The sequence below is a fragment of the Eschrichtius robustus genome, chromosome 7 (assembly GCF_028021215.1).
Source record: "Eschrichtius robustus isolate mEscRob2 chromosome 7, mEscRob2.pri, whole genome shotgun sequence".
Lineage (NCBI taxonomy): Eukaryota > Metazoa > Chordata > Mammalia > Artiodactyla > Eschrichtiidae > Eschrichtius > Eschrichtius robustus.
In genome coordinates, this window is record NC_090830.1 from 116,847,737 (window position 1) to 116,865,516 (window position 17,780).

The 17,780-nt window shown below is 39.8% G+C and overlaps 1 protein-coding gene across 6 annotated transcripts in view; it reads right to left on the reverse strand.

Annotated features, from left to right (window-relative positions):
* SORCS1 (sortilin related VPS10 domain containing receptor 1) overlaps positions 1 to 17,780 on the reverse strand; it is a 578,863-nt gene that overhangs the window by 194,506 nt on the left and 366,577 nt on the right. For all 6 annotated transcript variants that reach the window (XM_068548518.1, XM_068548515.1, XM_068548517.1 and 3 more), the window contains one exon: positions 3,239 to 3,312. In XM_068548518.1, coding sequence (XP_068404619.1) covers positions 3,239 to 3,312 — 74 coding nt within the window. The remainder of the gene's footprint in view (positions 1 to 3,238; positions 3,313 to 17,780) is intronic.

A 17,780-nucleotide genomic window follows, 5' to 3' on the forward strand; every position in this document is an offset into this window, starting at 1 on the left:
ATCAATCAATGTGATACACCATATTAACAAATTGAAGGAGAAAAACCATATGATCATCTCAATAGATGCAGAGAAAGCTTTCGACAAAATTCAACACCCATTTATGATAAAAGCCCTGCAGAAAGTAGGCATAGAGGGAACTTTCCTCAACATAATAAAGGCCATATATGACAAACCCACAGCCAACATTGTCCTCAATGGTGAAAAACTGAAACCATTTCCACTAAGATCAGGAACAAGACAAGGTTGCCCACTCTCACCACTATTATTCAACATAGTTTTGGAAGTGTTAGCCACAGCAATCAGAGAAGAAAAAGAAATAAAAGGAATCCAAATCGGAAAAGAAGAAGTAAAGCTGTCACTATTTGCAGATGACATGATACTATACATAGAGAATCCTAAAGATGCTACCAGAAAACTCCTAGAGCTAATCAATGAATTTGGTAAAGTAGCAGGATACAAAATTAATGCACAGAAATCTCTTGCATTTCTATACACTAATGACGAAAAATCTGAAAGTGAAATTAAGAAAACACTCCCGTTTACCATTGCAACAAAAAGAATAAAATATCTAGGAATAAACCTACCTAAGGAGACAAAAGACCTGTATGCAGAAAATTATAAGACACTGATGAAAGAAATTAAAGATGATACAAATAGATGGAGAGATATACCATGTTCCTGGATTGGAAGAATCAACATTGTGAAAATGACTCTACTACCCAAAGCAATCTACAGATTCAATGCAATCCCTATCAAACTACCCCTGGCATTTTTCACAGATCTAGAACAAAAAATTTCACAATTTGTATGGAAACACAAAAGACCCCGAATAGCCAAAGCAATCTTGAGAACGAAAAATGGAGCTGGGGGAATCAGGCTCCCTGACTTCAGACTCTATTACAAAGCTTCAGTAATCAAGACAGTTTGGTACTGGCACAAAAACAGAAATATAGATCAATGGAACAGGATAGAAAGCCCAGAGATAAACCCACGCACATATGGTCACCTTATCTTTGATAAAGGAGGCAAGCATATACAGTGGCGAAAAGACAGCCTCTTCAATAAGTGGTGCTGGGAAAATTGGACAGCTACATGTAAAAGTATGAAATTAGAACACTCCCTGACACCATGCACAAAAATAAACTCAAAATGGATTAAAGACCTAAGTGTAAGGGCAGACACTATCAAACTCTTAGAGGAAAACATAGGCAGAACACTCTATGACATACATCACAGCAAGATTCTTTTTGACCCAGCTCCCAGAGAAATGGAAATAAGAACACAAATAAACAAATGGGACCTAATGAAACGTAAAAGCTTTTGCACAGCAAAGGAAACCATAAACAAGACCAAAAGACAACCATCAGAATGGGAGAAAATATTTGCAAATGAAGCAACTGACAAAGGATTAATCTCCAAGATTTACAAGCAGCTCATGCAGCTCAATAACAAAAAAACCAACAACCCAATCCAAAAATGGGCAGAAGACCTAAATAGACATTTCTCCAAAGAAGATATACAGATGGCCTACAGACACATGAAAGAATGCTCAACATCATTAATCATTAGAGAAATGCAAACCAAAACTACAATGAGATATCATCTCACACCGGTCAGAATGGCCATCATCAAAAAATCTAGAAACAATAAATGCTGGAGAGGGTGTGGAGGAAAGGGAACACTCTTGCACTGTTGGTGGGAATGTAAATTGATACAGCCACTATGGAGAACAGTATGGAGGTTCCTTAAAAAACTACAAATAGAACTACCATACGACCCAGCAATCCCACTACTGGGCATATACCCTGAGAAAACCATAGTTCCAAAAGAGTCATGTACCAAAATGTTCATTGCAGCTCTATTTACAATAGCCAGGACATGGAAGCAACCTAAATGTCCATCGACAGATGAATGGATAAAGAAGATGTGGCACATATATACAATGGAATATTACTCAGCCATAAAAAGAAATGAAATGGAGGTATTTGTAGTGAGGTGGATGGAGTTAGAGTCTGTCATACAGAGTGAAGTAAGTCAGAAAGAGAAAAACAAATACAGTATGCTAACACATATATATGGAATCTAAGGAAAAAAAAAAAAAAAAAAAGGCCATGAAGAACCTAGTGGCAAGACGGGAATAAAGACACAGACCTACTAGAGAATGGACTTGAGGATATGGGGAGGGGGAGGGGTGAGATGTGACAGGGTAAGAGAGTGTCATGGACATATATACACTACCAAATGTAAAATAGATAACTAGTGGGAAGCAGCCGCATAGCACAGGGAGATCAGCTCTGTGCTTTGTGACCACCTAGAGGGGTGGGAGGGGGAGGGTGGGAGGGAGGGAGATGCAAGAGGGAAGAGAAATGGGAACATATTGTATATGTATAACTGATTCACTTTGTTGTAAAGCAGAAGCTAACACACCATTGTAAGGCAATTATACTTCAATAAAGATGTTTAAAAAAAAAAAAAAAAAAAAAGGAATTTGTATTATCCCTTCTTTTCAATTGTAGTAACCCAGGGAGGGAGGCCACCTCTAATTTAACCAGGGTGATGGGATCAGGAGGTTAAAAAAAAAAAAAAAAAAGAATATTACTTTCTTTGCCGCCTTCTTTTCTGTGTTGTTCAAGCCACCCAGTCTATGGTATTTTGTTATAGCAGTCAAAGCTGACTAAGAAAAAACAATTACTAATATGTATATTTATATTTACACGCATTTAGTAATTCAGAGAACATTTATGGAAGGATAAGTAAGAAACTAAAAACATTGGTTGCGTCCCATATGATGATGAGAATGTCTAGAAAACTTGAAAGCAGGAATGGGAAGAGGATCTGCTTTTAGACTAAATAAGATCTACTTATTTACACTGAAAACCTTTATATGAACATGCAGTATATGTGTGTATCATGCTTTTAGTAATAAAAGTCACTATTAAAATGTTCTTAAGTGTCTGTCTCAAAGTCTCATCAAAATATAACAAAACAACAGTTACAAAGCCCCTGTTGTCCATTAATCTCAGTTATCTATGTTGGGTTTGTTAAGTGATTTATGACACTGCTTTAACATTCCCTTAAGATGTTTACCACTCCAATGTCACCTTCTGCCCTAGGGGACGTGTGCGTAACCCAATAAGAACAGACTTCATGTGAGAGTTCTGGGTGAGGAAAAGATTCCAATGCTCATTTTCACAGGTGATATCTTAAATGTGCTACAAAATAGAGTGAGACTTACCAGTAGAACCTGTTCGGTACGACCCCTTCCTGGATAAGCTGCCACCTTCTCCCAAATTCAGCAGAGCTGTATAACTGTGGACAACAGAAAGTATTCAACACCACGACTTTACGGTGCATTGAATGCACAGACATCGGTTCACTGGATTATTATTATTTTATTATTATTAACAATAATAATATCTACCATTTATTTAGCACCCATTCTATGCCAGATGAGTGCTCTGCATATCAGTTCTACTCCCCACGTACATTCTGCAAGGCAGACATTAATATCCCCATTTTACAGTTGAGCAAACTGAAGCTCACAAAGATTAAGTGATTTATTGGAAATCACATGCCACTAAATATTAGAGTGAACTGGGATTCATACCCCGTTTTGCCTGGTGAGCTGTACCGCTGGCCCTAGCATAGGCAGACTGTTGTCTGGAATACAAAGAAGTCCAAAATCTAGACCTGACTCTCAGAAAGCCAATAGTATAACCAAAACCTGACTGAAATAACGAGCATGCCACCAGTGATAAAGGAATGCAAAGGAAGGAGACTCAGAAGTCAATCAGGGATGCTTCCGAGATATGTGGGGATTCAATTGGGATCTGAATGAATGGCAGAATTCAAACTGACAAAAATGGGAGGGGCATTACTCACAAAGGGAACAACGTGGGTCAAAGGTGAGTAATGCAGGGACGGTATATGAATAAGCCTGGCTTATCTAAATAAATTTAGATGAAAATGTTGAGGGCAACTTGAAAAAGGCTTCGAAGGCCCAGTTAGGGAGACCAGAATCGATTCTGCAGGCAAGAGGAGCCAGTGTTGGTTTTTTAAAAAGGAAGCAGAGGAACTTGAGGCTCTAACAGCAGCCCACGTGGACTAAGCTCTTACTATGATCCAAGTACTTCTCCTGCATTCCTTCATTTAATCCGCACACCATCACTCCCAGTATTATGGCCATTTTACTGATGGTTATTGAAGATTTCAAGTCCAGTTGCTACACTGCTTCAGTGCTTTCCAAGGGCAACTGCAAGGAAACACTTCTCATGAGACAGGGTCTAACCCTCCAAATACGCCTTCCCCTCCAAAGGTCTTTCTTCTCTTACATCTCGTTCTTCATTGCTGGCTTGCTCCATACCCCTGCTCTTCTCCAGTAATTTTTATAGCACCATGGAACCTTTTCTGCCTCTAGAAGTGTCGTCTGATGGCAGCCCAGAGATTCCTATTACTCTAGGTATTCTGGTTCCCATGGACATTTGGCTGCTGGTTTGAAAAATATCCTTTGAAACATCTCCTTTCTGCTATGTGCCTGGTCTGTAACCCACTCACATCCCAGTCGTCCACCACCGCATTTGCCAAATCCCACAGTGAATGGATGGTGAGTCACTCTGTACTGAGTACTATGATTGTCCTCCCCCTCCAGCCCCAGCACTCAGTGAAGGGTCAAATGACTCACCAAGTGACTCACCAAGGCTGCAGATGTACCAGCCATGTCCAAGAAATAAGTCAGCTCAAGTGGGTACTTACTGACCCTTGGAAGAGCTTGCTACGACATTGTATCCACTGGATCAAAACACATCCTGAAGTCAAAAAAAGGCTGAAATATTTGGCTACCAAAGCGAGCAGCTCGCTTGGCCCCAACTACAGAGTATTTGGGCATCCAGCCAAGAAGAATCTGTGGCTTTTTCTTTCAAGTCTTATTATTTTTCTCTGCCCCATCATGCCTGGGGGAGAAAGGTTTCCTGGGTACATTTCATGCTTGATTCATTTTAAGAGCACCAAGGAGAAATGGGGAGACAGCTCCCCTCATAGAGATGACAGAAGATAAGACAACATCCTCCCTCTTGATTCAGAACCCAAGCAGCCAGAGGTTTCACGTCCTGCTTCTTGTTTCCCAGTATGTCCTGAACACTTGCATTTTAATATTCAGACTTGGATTACAACAGCAAGCACTTGATCCGGAGTATCTGATACTTCCTCTCCCCTTGCACCATCTTTCTTAATTGAAACCCAGAGCTGCACTGCTTTCTACAAGTTTAAAGGAAACAGAGATCACACCACTGTGTGTGCTTATATCTATTTATAAATGTATGTTAATACCTATATTTATATACAAAGATTTATGCAAATGTAAGAGAATCAGGGTGGTTTGAAATAATAATTCTCTGTGAAGGCTAGACTCGCCACATATATTCTGAAAATCATATATAAACTCTGAGCTCTCCTAAGGCTACACCAAGGGATTGTTACCTCTGCCTTTACACAGAATTCATCTCTGTGAGGAACTGTTGGGTTCCAGCATCTGTGTGTATATATTTTTTTTCTTCTATGTCTTTTTTAATTGATTGCCCTAGGCTTGGATTCAGAACCTGTGGACCAGTCAGGTATGTCCCATGATAATTGTTTTTATCCTCTTCAAGGGGATGCTTTGTTATTTGTAAGCATCCAGAGGCCCCTCAAGCAGTGGGTACACCAAACAATCCAATAAACCAAGCCTCTCTTATTCAGCTCAGTGACATCTTTTATAGTTTCCTATCTCAAAAGGTACCCCTTAGTGTCAGTGGACTCGCTTTCTCACCTTTCCATTCACACGTGGGCACATGCCCCCTGCCATGCCTTCACTGGTGCTACCCACTCTGGCAGAGGTGGCTTCAAGACTTGCCTACCTCAATGCCAGTCTTCTTTTTCGGTCCAGATCAGAGGACATCTTTTCTATGAACCCTCTCCTACACACTGAGATTTCCCAGTGGCCTCATTTCCAAAGAATTATGGTACAAGGAATGCTATCAAACTATAGTCCACATATTTATATTTAACTTTCTTAGTAGCCTTTCAAGAGAGCCTTTTATTAATGCAAGGCAGAAATTCCTTCCTATCTAAAATCACTAAAATATCTGAGATCACTCACTGCCTCTTTGATGAGATCACAAAGTTTTTAGGTGTCTGGAATCCCATCCTTCTGTATCTATAGAGTGCCTAGCACATAGTAGATGATGAAGGTAGGAAAAAAAAGTATTGACTTTACATCATGCAAATTGCCTAGTAATGGATCTACCTAGTAAAACACTCAGGTTTCCCAAAGGATAGACAAAGGTAATTTAGCAGAGGAATTTGTTTTACCTCCATGGATCCATAGCTAGAGGTCTGTACCTAAAACCAACAAACAAAACTATAAATATCAGTACATTTGAAACTCACAAGGACTTGCAGGCAGGGTCTTGAATATTCACCCCTCGACAGAGCTGCTCTGTATACTCTACCTACTATTTCAAACCTTTTCTCCCTAAGAAGTTAATTGTCCAGCCTGATGTTACACCAAGAAAAGAAGAAAACAACTCACAGCCATCCAAGATAATGTGCTAATTAAACCTGCAGAGTCTGGCAGCAAAGTTTTCCTCCACTAAAAAAAGTGCGATCAAAGCCTTTTTTATGCAATGACTGTCTCAGCCACCAGTGGAAGGCTTTCCGTGTAGAACGAGTCAATGTCCTTTAATAAAATGCATAGTGTTGGCAGCACCTAAGTAAGATTTATTTCCCTCCCTGTCTGTCTCCGGCTCCAAGGTTTCTCAGTTCTGTCAGAACACAGAATTGAGAACTATCATTACTATCTGTCACATCAGAGAAAGCATCGGCCGCTTTCTCCAGCACTGCCAAGCCTAGAGAACGAGCGAGGTAGAAAGATCAGGGGGAGGAAGAGAATATCTCAACTAGTTTTAGGAGAGCGCTGTTCATCTACTAACCCTCTGTCATGAACCCCCAAAGGCCACTCTTGGAGGGGTTTAGTTTAGTTTTGTTTTGCTAACACTGGTACAAAATATTGGGGAAAAAACAGAGTAGACATTTTAGAAAAGGAGGGGGGAAGGATTCTGGTTAACTAAGAATGCAAGGCAGACAATCCTTCCCGTTTAGAATCACTCTAAACTATCTGAGACCACTTCCCCATCTCAGTAATACAACTTAATGAGCACAAACCCATTGTTCATCTATGCTCAAGACCTATTAGCAGTCTCAGGGCCCAACTCTCCACTTCGTTATTATGCTGGTCTGGGGCTGTCAACACTTCTTGCCATGTTCCTCCTCTGAAGATTAACCCATCCTTCCTTCCTCCCTCCCTCCCTCCCTTTCTTCTTTCCTTCCTTCCTTTCTTCCTTCCATTTTTTTTTTTTTGACATCTCTCACATTGACTTGTTTTCTTGCCACCTGTCTCTGTCTGCTATAAGAAGAGTGCAGATAAAAATACAGTTAATTGCAAAGGATCCAATTTCAAGGGTTGGTTTTATTATGAGCTTTTAACCAATTGTACAGTCATCTCTGGTGTCATGCTCCAGAGGCCTGCAGGGCTGCAAGTTGGCTGAGGGGCACAGGTTCCAAGGGAGAATAAAGAGAGAGGCCACAGGAGGACAAATAGCTTGGGGGTGGGCAAAAGTGAGATTCATTGACTTTGCTCAGGATACCTAAACTATAGCAGATTAAGATGGGCTGAAAGAAGTGGGGCATGAGAGCAGCTGTTTCCAACTTTCATTTTCCATCTTCTTATCATTCACACTTTGGTTGAATCCCTAGCAGAGTGGCATCTTTCTTTGAATAGAAATTCCACTTCCTTGTGTTGATGCAAAAGCTTGCAAGCACCACTGTCTCCAAAAAGTCTTCTCAATAGTTCTAAATCAGATCAATGCAGCCCCTCATTTTAGATTGTTAGATAGTTACACATTAGGAATTTTCTTTTGCAGCTAGGAAATCGGTGCAAGGACACCATTTGGTAGAAGGTAAGAGTGATAGCATGTTTCAGTCTTTGGTTGATGGGATTGGATGCTTTCACCACAAAGGTCCCCACGGTGACTTTCCCATCAGGAGGCAGGTCCCTGGGTCTCCCCCACGTGGGCTCCTGCAGAGGTTTCCTTGTTGGAGGAACACTTCCTGCAGTTGGTTCTTTTCAAGGTTGCCTGCTCCCTCCCCTTTCCTTCTCTGCCCTTAACATTTTAACGACAGGAGGCTTGCAAATTGCCCATCCTGAAAAGGCTGACAGAAAACCCTGCCAGTTCTATTTGATTTGCCTCATCCTAATACCGCCCTGGGGATGGCCTGGGTGCAAAGCACTCATCCACCTCATGACTCTCCAGTTCTCACTGCTGTTACTGCATTCTTTTTAGCAAGAAAGAGATGGGACCTTGAGGACTTCAAATAAATTTCTAATGCCAGCCCCCAAGGCACTGCAGATATCAAGCTCTCTCCTCCCACAGCCTCAATAGGAAGAAAATCAGTCCAGAGAAATCCATGGTCTTCAGAGATAAGCTCTGCTGCTCTAGTTGCACAGTACAGGAAGCCAGAACCCACTCTTAGGGGAAATCACATTATAAAGGACCTAAAACTTCACCCAGCACTGACACAAGTCTTCTCCTTGGCCGGTGGGTACAGGGATAGATAGAGAACCATGATGACCCATCTCAGACCAGCTCCCCCAACCCCCAAGAGATGTAAGTTCCCCAAAGAAAAAGCTAGCTTCTCAGGGGATATCACACACAAAGTATAGTAAGTGTTATATTTTGTCCAGAGTGCTATGGTGGCTTATGTAAGACAGGAAGAAGCTGGGAATCTGCCAAAGCTTTCAAGGTGGGACTAGGAATACAGTAAAAATTTCTTAATTTGAAGATGTGAAAAAAGAGTGTTCCAGGGCAAGTGGGTCAGTCTGAGCAAATAAACAGAGCAGCAAAGGTTAGAGTGGTATCTTTGTTCTTCTTTTGTCAACTTCAAGAGACCCAGTTTGGTGGAGGTGTGTAAAGGGAAGTGAAGTGGGAGTAGAGGCTATAAACATGGCCTGGGAGCAGGCTGGATGAATGCAATCCTACCATAACTTGCGGGGAGCTAATGGGGACTGTCCCCAAAGGTCAAAAGACAAGGGCACCAAGGTTGAGCGCTCAGGCTTTGCTGATGAAGAGAGAGCAGGAATGATGACACGTCACCGGCTCCATCAATCTCTCTGAAGGCTGGATTTATCAAATCTGTCACTGGCCATTCCCCAGCTGTCACCGAAGTCTGTCACACACCCCATAGTTGTGTTTGGCACTTTGAGGCAGGCTTGGGGGATTAGACATATGGAACTGGGGCTGGCTGGGCAACAAGGGTCAATATGTGGCTGTGGACCAGTTCAATTCATGGACTCTTCCTGTGCTCCCAGGTCTGGAGGTACTTAAGGAAATTTCAAATGGACTCTCAGCCTTAAAGCTTCTATAATATAGATATGGAAATAAATGGAAGATAAGTAAAATAATTAGAAGCTAGTAAGGATCTATATCACAGATTCCCAATATCAAGACACTGATGGGAAAAAATGAATAGCCCTCAATAACCATGTAATCATACCATTATTTAAATGAATATATGATGAAGCTCAGCAGGTTTTGAGACACAAAAATAAGCAGGAGGAGAAAACTGTCACTTGGGACATAACTGGAAGCGTGCCTCCGTAAGATGGCTCCATTAGCTGTGTGAAGATGGAACAGAGGAGAGAGATCAGTCAGAAGGTGACTGCATCAGGGCAGGGAAGAGATGGGTGCCTGGGTGAGTCAGGGCCCCCAGGTGTGGGAAGGAGGAAAGGCAATAACAACAACAATGACAACAATAATAATAAACAAAATTTTAAAAGGAAAAAAATCTGACTAGAAGTAGAGCGTAAGAGAGGGTCACATTTTTTTTTTAATTGAAATATAGTTGATTTACAATGCTCTGTTAGTTTCAGGCGTACAGCAAAGTGATTCAGATATACATATATATATGTGATTGTGTATATATATATATTCTTTTTCAGATTCTTTTCTATTATAGGTTATTGCAAGATATTGAATATAGTTCCCTGTGCTATACACACACAGGAAACTATAAATTTTGTATTAAATGTGAATGATGGGCTTTATTTAGATGCTTTTCTGGAATATCCAGATATTTAATCTAATCATTCCAAGGACTACTAATTTATTTTTATTTATTTATTTTTGCTTTTTAATTTACTTATTATTGAAGTATAGTTGACTTACAATGTTGTGTTAGTTTTTGGTATACAGCAAAGTGGTTCAGTTATATATATGTGTATATATATTCTTTTTCATATACATATTCTTTTTACATATATGTATTCCTTTTCATATTCTTTTCCATTATAGGTTATTACAAGACATTGAATATAGTTCCCTGTGATGTATAGTAGGACCTTGTTGCTTATCAATTTTATATATATAGTAGTGTGTATCTGTTAATCCCAAACTCCTAATTTATCCTTCCCCCCACTGCCCCTTTCCCCTTTGGTAACCATAAGTTTGTTTTCTATGTCTGTGAGTCTGTTTCTGTTTTGTAAATAACTTCATTTGTATCATTTTTTTAGATTCCGCATATAAGTAATATCATATGATATTTGTCTTTCTCTGTCAGACTTACTTCACTTAGTATGATAATCTCTAGGTCCATCCATGTTGCTTCAAATGACATTATTTCATTCTTTTTTATGGCTGAGTAATAAATAGTCCATTGTGTGTGTGTGTGTGTGTGTATACCACATCTTCTTTATCCATTCGTCAATGGACATTTAGGTTGCTTCTATGTCTTGGCTGTTGTAAATAGTGCTGCTGTGAACATTGGGGTGCATTTATCTTTTTGAATGAGAGTTTTCATCTTTTCTGGATAAATGCTCAGGAGTGGGATTGCTGGATCATATGGTAGCTCTATTTTTAGTTTTTTAATGTATCTCCAGACTGTTTTCCACAGTGACTGCACCAGTTTACAGAGAGGGTCACTTCTGAAAGCTCCAGTCATTTTACCTGGGCAGGGGGAGATTTTACACACAGACCCCTGGGACTAGAGCTGGTGCAATGTTGGAAGAGATGAGCAGGGGTCACAGTGCTTCAGTCACAAGCTGGTCCGAGGGTTCACAAGGGACTGCTGGCTGCCTGGGAAGCAGCCAGGGGCAATTCCCCTCTGGCTTGCCGGTCCCTCCCTCTCCCTTCCTCTGCTGTGTGATCTTCAAACAACAGTTTTCTCCCTGCTGTGAAACTCAGCTTTTGAAATGTGTACTAGTGCATCTGTCAGAGGGAACAGGTCTCATGGTAGGTTGGACAGTGGAAAGATGGTTACATAAAAATAGGAAAAAAAATTGGCAATTAAAGAAAAGGAAAAAAAGAAAAGTATCGCAATGGCTTTTGTAGGGAGGCAAGTGTTTTGGTGCAGTGAGGACTGAGTGAAGAGGGTCAAACCTGGATAAGACTCCTGGCTCTACCAACCACCGTGGCAATTTTCTTAACCTTTCAGAGCCTCAGATTCCCCAAATTCTAAATAGGCATAATGATACATCTGATGTTTCATGTAAGAATAAAGTTGAGGTATCAATGTGAAAAGTCTGGCATAAGGCTTGCCACAGAGTAAAAGGTCAATACTAGTTCTCACACTCTCCCCTTTCTGCTGATTATTGCCTCTAGCCTGAGCTGTCCACAGGCCCTGAGGAAGGGAGGAATGGCAAGGAGAAGAAGTTGTGATTGCTTTTTTCTTCCTGACTTTCAGGAAGCAAGGAAGGACCCTAAACAATGCGTCCATGTCCCCTGCCTCTGAGGATGGATATTGCTTAGCATGGCCTTTCCTGGAGTAGCTGAGGCTGTTTGGCTTTGGATCACAAGTCTGCTTGTTCTGGGACATTTTCTCATCATGACTATAGTTAGATCAGCAGGCAGGCATTGGAATTAAGCAAGTCAAGAGAGTGAGAGCCTTTCAGATTAGAATTTGTGACTCCATCTCATAGAATTTTTTTTTAACATCTTTATTGGAATATAATTGCTTTACAGTGTTGTGTTAGTTTCTACTGTATAACAAAGTGAATCAGCTATATGCATACGTATATCCCCATATCCATTCCCTCTTGCGGCTTCCTCCCAGCCTCCTTATCCCACCCCTCTAGGTGATCACAAAGCACCGAGCTGATCTCCCTGTGCCATGCAGCTGCTTCCCACTAGCTAGCTATTTTACATTTGCTAGTGTATATACGTCAATGCTACTCTCTCACTTCGTCCCAGCTTACCCTTCCCCCTCCCCGTGTCCTCAAGTCCATTCTCTACATCTGTGCCTTTATTCCTGTCCTGCCCCTAGGTTCATTAGAACCAATTTTTTTTTTAGATTCCATATATATGTGTTAGCATACGGTATTTGTTTTTCTCTTTCTGACTTACTTCACTCTTTATGACAGATTCTAAGTCCACCCACCTCACTACAAGTAACTCAATTTCGTTTCTTTTTATGGCTGAGTAATATTCCATTGTATATATGTGCCACTTCTTCTTTATCCATTCATCTGTTGATGGACATTTAGGTTGCTTCCATGTCCTGGCTATTGTAAATAGTGCTGCAATGAACACTGTGGTACATGACTCTTTTTGAATTATGATTTTCTCAGGGTATATGCCCAGTAGTGGGATTGCTGGGTCGTATGGTAGTCCTATTTTTAGTTTTTTAAGGAACCTCCATACTGTTCTCTATAGTGGCTGTATCAATTTACGTTCCCACCAACAGTGCAGAAGGGTTCCCTTTTCTCCACACCCTTTCCAGCATTTAATGTTTGTAGATTTTTTGATGATGGCCATCCTGACTGGTGTGAAGTGACACCTCATTGTAGTTTTGATTTGCATTTTTCTAATAATTAGTGATGTTGAGCATCTTTTCATGTGTTTGTTGGCAATCTGTATATCTTCTTTGGAGAAACGACTATTCAGGTCTTCTGCCCATTTTTGGATTGGGTTGTTTGGTTTTTTTTTTTTGATATTGAGCTGCATGAGAGGCTTGTATATTTTGGAGATTAATCATTTGTCAGTTGCTTCGTTTGCAAATATTTTCTCCCATTCTGAGGGTTGTCTTTTCATCTTGTTTATGGTTTCCTTTGCTGTGCAAAAACTTTTAAGTTTCACTAGGTCCCATTTGTTTACTTTTGTTTTTATTTCCATTTCTCTAGGAGGTGGGTCAAAAAGGATCTTGCTGTGATTTATGTCACAGAGTGTTCTGGCTAGGTTTTCCTCTAAGAGTTTTATAGTGTCTGACCTTACATTTAGGTCTTTAATCCATTTTGGGTTTATTTTTGTGTATGGTGTTAGGGAGTGTTCTAATTCCATTCTTTTACATATAGCTATCCAGTTTTCCCAGCACCACTTATTGAAGAGGCTGTCTTTTCTCCATTGTATACTCTCGCCTCCTTGATCAAAGATAAGGTGACCATATTGTGTGTGGGTTTATCTCTGGGATTTCTATCCTGTTCCATTGATCTATATTTGTTCTTCAGCCAGAACCATACTGTCTTGATTACTGTAGCTTTGTAGTATAGTCTGAAGTCCAGGAGCCTGATTCCTCCAGCTCTGTTTTTCTTTCTCAAGATTGTTTTGGCTATTCAGGGTCTTTTGTGTTTCCATACAAATTGTGCAACTTTTTGTTCTAGTTCTGGGAAAAATGCCATTGGTGGTTTGATAGGGATTGCACTGAATCTGTAGATTGCTTTGGGTAGTATAGTCATTTTCACAATGTTGATTCTTCCAATCCAAGAACATGGTACATCTCTCCATCTGTTTCTGTCATCTTTAATTTCTTTCATCAGTGTCATAGTTTTTTGCATACAGGTCTTCTGTCTCCTTAGGTAGGTTTATTCCTAGGTATTTTATTCTTTTTGCTGCAGTGGTAAACGGGAGTGTTTCCTTAATTTCTCTTTCAGATTTTTCATTATTAGTGTATAGGAATGCAAGAGATTTCTGTGCATTCATTTTGTATCCTGCTACTTTACCAAATTCGTTGATTAGCTCTAGTAGTTTTCTGGTGGCATCTTTAGGATTCTCTATGTATAGTATCGTGTCATCTGCAAATAGTGACAGCTTTACTTCTTTGCCAATTTGGATTCCTTTTATTTCTTTTTCTTCTCTGACTGCTGTGGCTAAAACGTCCAAAACTAAGTTGAATAATAGTGGTGAGAGTGGGCAACCTTGTCTTGTTCCTGATCTTAGTGGAAATGGTTTCAGTTTTTCACCATTGAGGACGATCTTGGCTGTGGGTTTGTTATATATGACCTTCATTATGTTGAGGTAAGTTCCCTCTATGCCCACCTTCTGGAGAGTTTTTATCATAAATGGGTGTTGAATTTTGTCAAAAGCTTTTTCTGCATCTATTGAGATTATCATATGGTTTTTGTACTTCAATTTGTTAATATGGTGTATCACATTGATTGATTTGCATATATTGAAGGATCCTTGCATTCCTAGGATAAACTCCACTTGATCATGGTGTATGAACCTTTTAATGTGCTGTTGGATTCTGTTTGCTAGTATTTTGTTGAGAAATTTTGCATCTATGTTCATCAGTGATATTGGCCTGTAGTTTTCTTTTCTTGTGACATCTTTGTCTGGTTTTGGTATCAGGGTGATGGTAGCCTCGAAGAATGAGTTTGGGAGTATTTCTCCCTCTGCTCTATTTTGGAAGAGTTTGAGAAGGATAGGTGTTAGCTCTTCTCTAAATGTTTGGTAGAATTCGCCTGTGAAGCCATCTGGTCCTGGGCCTTTGTTTGTTGGAAGATTTTAAATCACAGTTTCAATTTCAGTGCTTGTGACTGGTCTGTTTATATTTTCTATTTCTTCCTGGTTCAGTCTCAGAAGGTTGTGCTTTTCTAAGAATTTGTCCTTTTCTTCCAGGTTGTCCATTTTATTGGCATAGAGTTGCCTGTAGTAATCTCTCATGATCCTTTGGTTTTCTGCAGTGTCAGTTGTTACTTCTCCTTTTTCATTTCTAATTCTGTTGATTTGAGTCTTCTCCCTTTTTTTTCTTGATGAGTCTGGCTAATGGTTTATCAATCTTGTTTATCTTCTCAAAGAACCAGCTTTTAGTTTTATTGATCTTTGCTATTATTTCTTTCATTTCTTTTTCATTTATTTCTGATCTGATATTTATGATTTCTTTCCTTCTGCTAACTTTGGGGTTTTTTTGTTCTTCTTTCTCTAATTGCTTTAGGTATAAGGTTAGGTTGTTTATTTGAGATGTTTCTTGTTTCTTGAGGTAGGATTGTATTGCTATAAACTTCCCTCTTAGAACTGCTTTTGCTGTATCCCATAGGTTTTGGGTCGTCGTGTTCTCATTGTCATTTGTTTCTAGGCATTTTTTGATTTCCTCTTTGATTTCTTCAGTGATCTCTTGGTTATTTAGTAGCATATTGTTTAGCCTCCATGTGTTTGTATTTTTTACAGTTGTTCTTCCTGTAATTGATATCTATTCTCATAGCGTTGTGGTCAGAAAAGATACTTGATACGATTTCAATTTCTTAAATTTACCAAGGTTTGATTTGTGGTTCAAGATATGATCTATCCTAGAGAACGTTCCATGAGTACTTGAGAAGAAAGTGTATCCTGTTGTTTTTGGATGGAATGTCCTATAAATATCAATTAAGTCCATGTTGTTTAATGTGTCATTTAAAGCTTGTGTTTCCTTATTTATTTTCATTTTGGATGATCTGTCCACTGGTGAAAGTGGGGTATTAAAGTCCCCTACTATTACTGTGTTACTGTTGATTTTTCCTTTTATGGCTGCTAGCATTTTCCTTATGTATTGAGGTACTCCAATATTGGGTGCATAAATATTTACAATTGTTATATCTTCTTCTTGGTTGATCCTTTGATCATTATGTAGTGTCCGTCTTTGTCTCTTGTAATAGTCTTTATTTTAAAGTCTATTTTGTTTCATATGAGAATTGCTACTCCAGCTTTCTTTTGATTTTCATTTGCATGGAATATCTTTTTCCATCCCCTCACTTTCAGTCTGTATGTGTCCGTAGGTCTGAAGTGGGTCTGCTGTAGACAGCATATATATGGGTCTTGTTTTTGTATCCATTCAGCCAGTCTATGTCTTTTGGTTGGAGCATTTAATCCATTTACATTTAAGGTAATTATTGATATGTATGTTCCTATGACCATTTTCTTAATTGTTTTGGGTTTGTTATTGTGGGTCTTTTCCTTCTCCTGTGTTTCCTGCCTAGAGGAGTTCCTTTAGCACTTGTTGTAAAGCTGGTTTGGTGGTGCTGAATTCTCTTAACTTTTGCTTATCTGTAAAGGTTTTAATTTCTCTGTCGAATCTGAATGAGATCCTTGCTGGGTAGAGTAATCTTGGTTGTAGCTTTTTCCCTTTCATCACTTTCAATATATCCCGCCACTCCGTTCTGGCTTGCAGAGTGTCTGCTGAAAGATCAGCTGTTAACCTTAAGGGGATTTCATTGTATGTTATTTGTTGCTTTTCCCTTGCTGCTTTCAATATTTTTTCTTTGTATTTAATTTTTGATTAATATGTGTCTCGGCGTGTTTCTCTTTGGGTTTATCCTGTATGGGACTCTCTGCACTTCCTGGACTTGATTGACTATTTCCCTTCCCATGTTAGGGAAGTTTTCGACTATAATCTCTTCAAATATTTTCTCAGACCCTTTCTTTTTTTCTTCTTCTTCTGGGATGCCTAAAATTTGAATGTTGGTGCATTTAATGTTGTCCCAGAGGTCTCTGCGAGTGTCCTCAATTATTTTCATTCTTTTTTCTTTATTCTGCTCCCTGGCAGTTATTTCCACCATTTTATCTTCCAGCTCACTTATCCGTTCTTCTGCCTCAGTTATTCTGTTATTGATTCCTTCTAGAGTATTTTTAATTTCAGTAATTGTGTTGTTCATCACTGTTTGTTTGCTTTTTAGTTCTTCTAGATCCTTGTTAAATGTTTCTTGTATTTTCCCCATTCTGTTTCTGAGATTTTGGATCACCTCTACTATCATTACTCTGAATTCTTTTTCAGGCAGGTTGCCTATTTCGTCTTCATTTATTTGGTCTTGTAGGTTTTTACCTTGCTCCTTCCTCTGCAACAAATTTTTTTGTCGTTTCAATTTTTTTTTTTTTTTTTTGGATGGTTGGTGCTGCTTTCCTGTCTTACAGGTTGTTTGGCCTGAGATGTCCAGCACTGGAGTTTGTAGGCAGTTGGATAGAGCTGGGTCTTGGTGCTGAGATGAAGACCTCTGGGAGGCCTCACTCCGATTGATATTCCCTGGTGTCTGAGGTTCTCCGTTAGTCCAGTGGTCTGGACTCAGAGCTCCCATCGCAGGAGCTCAGGCCCAACCTCTGCCCTGGGAACCAAGATCCCGCAAGCTCTCAGGCTGAAACTTCTTTCCAGGGACTAAGTCGGAAAGGAAGGACTAATTTCTTTAAGCAGGAGCACAGCAAGAGGGCAGGCAGGCAGGCCCAAAAAACCATTCTTATCCACTCTGATTCTGATAGTATTATTCTGGTATATTAATCACCTGCTATTCACAGTCAGATTACACTTTGCAATCCAAAAATGTTAATACCCTGACTGAACTCACCATTCTGGCAAGAATCCTTTATATCGATAAATACTGAATTGAGGCCTATGTTCTTCTTAACTATTTACCTGGAGTAGCGGGATATTAGTACTTGAACCATTCATTACGATTAGAATGTCCTTGTTGCTCATGAAGATTAGAGGTCCCAACCCTTCGCTCTGTTCAGTGG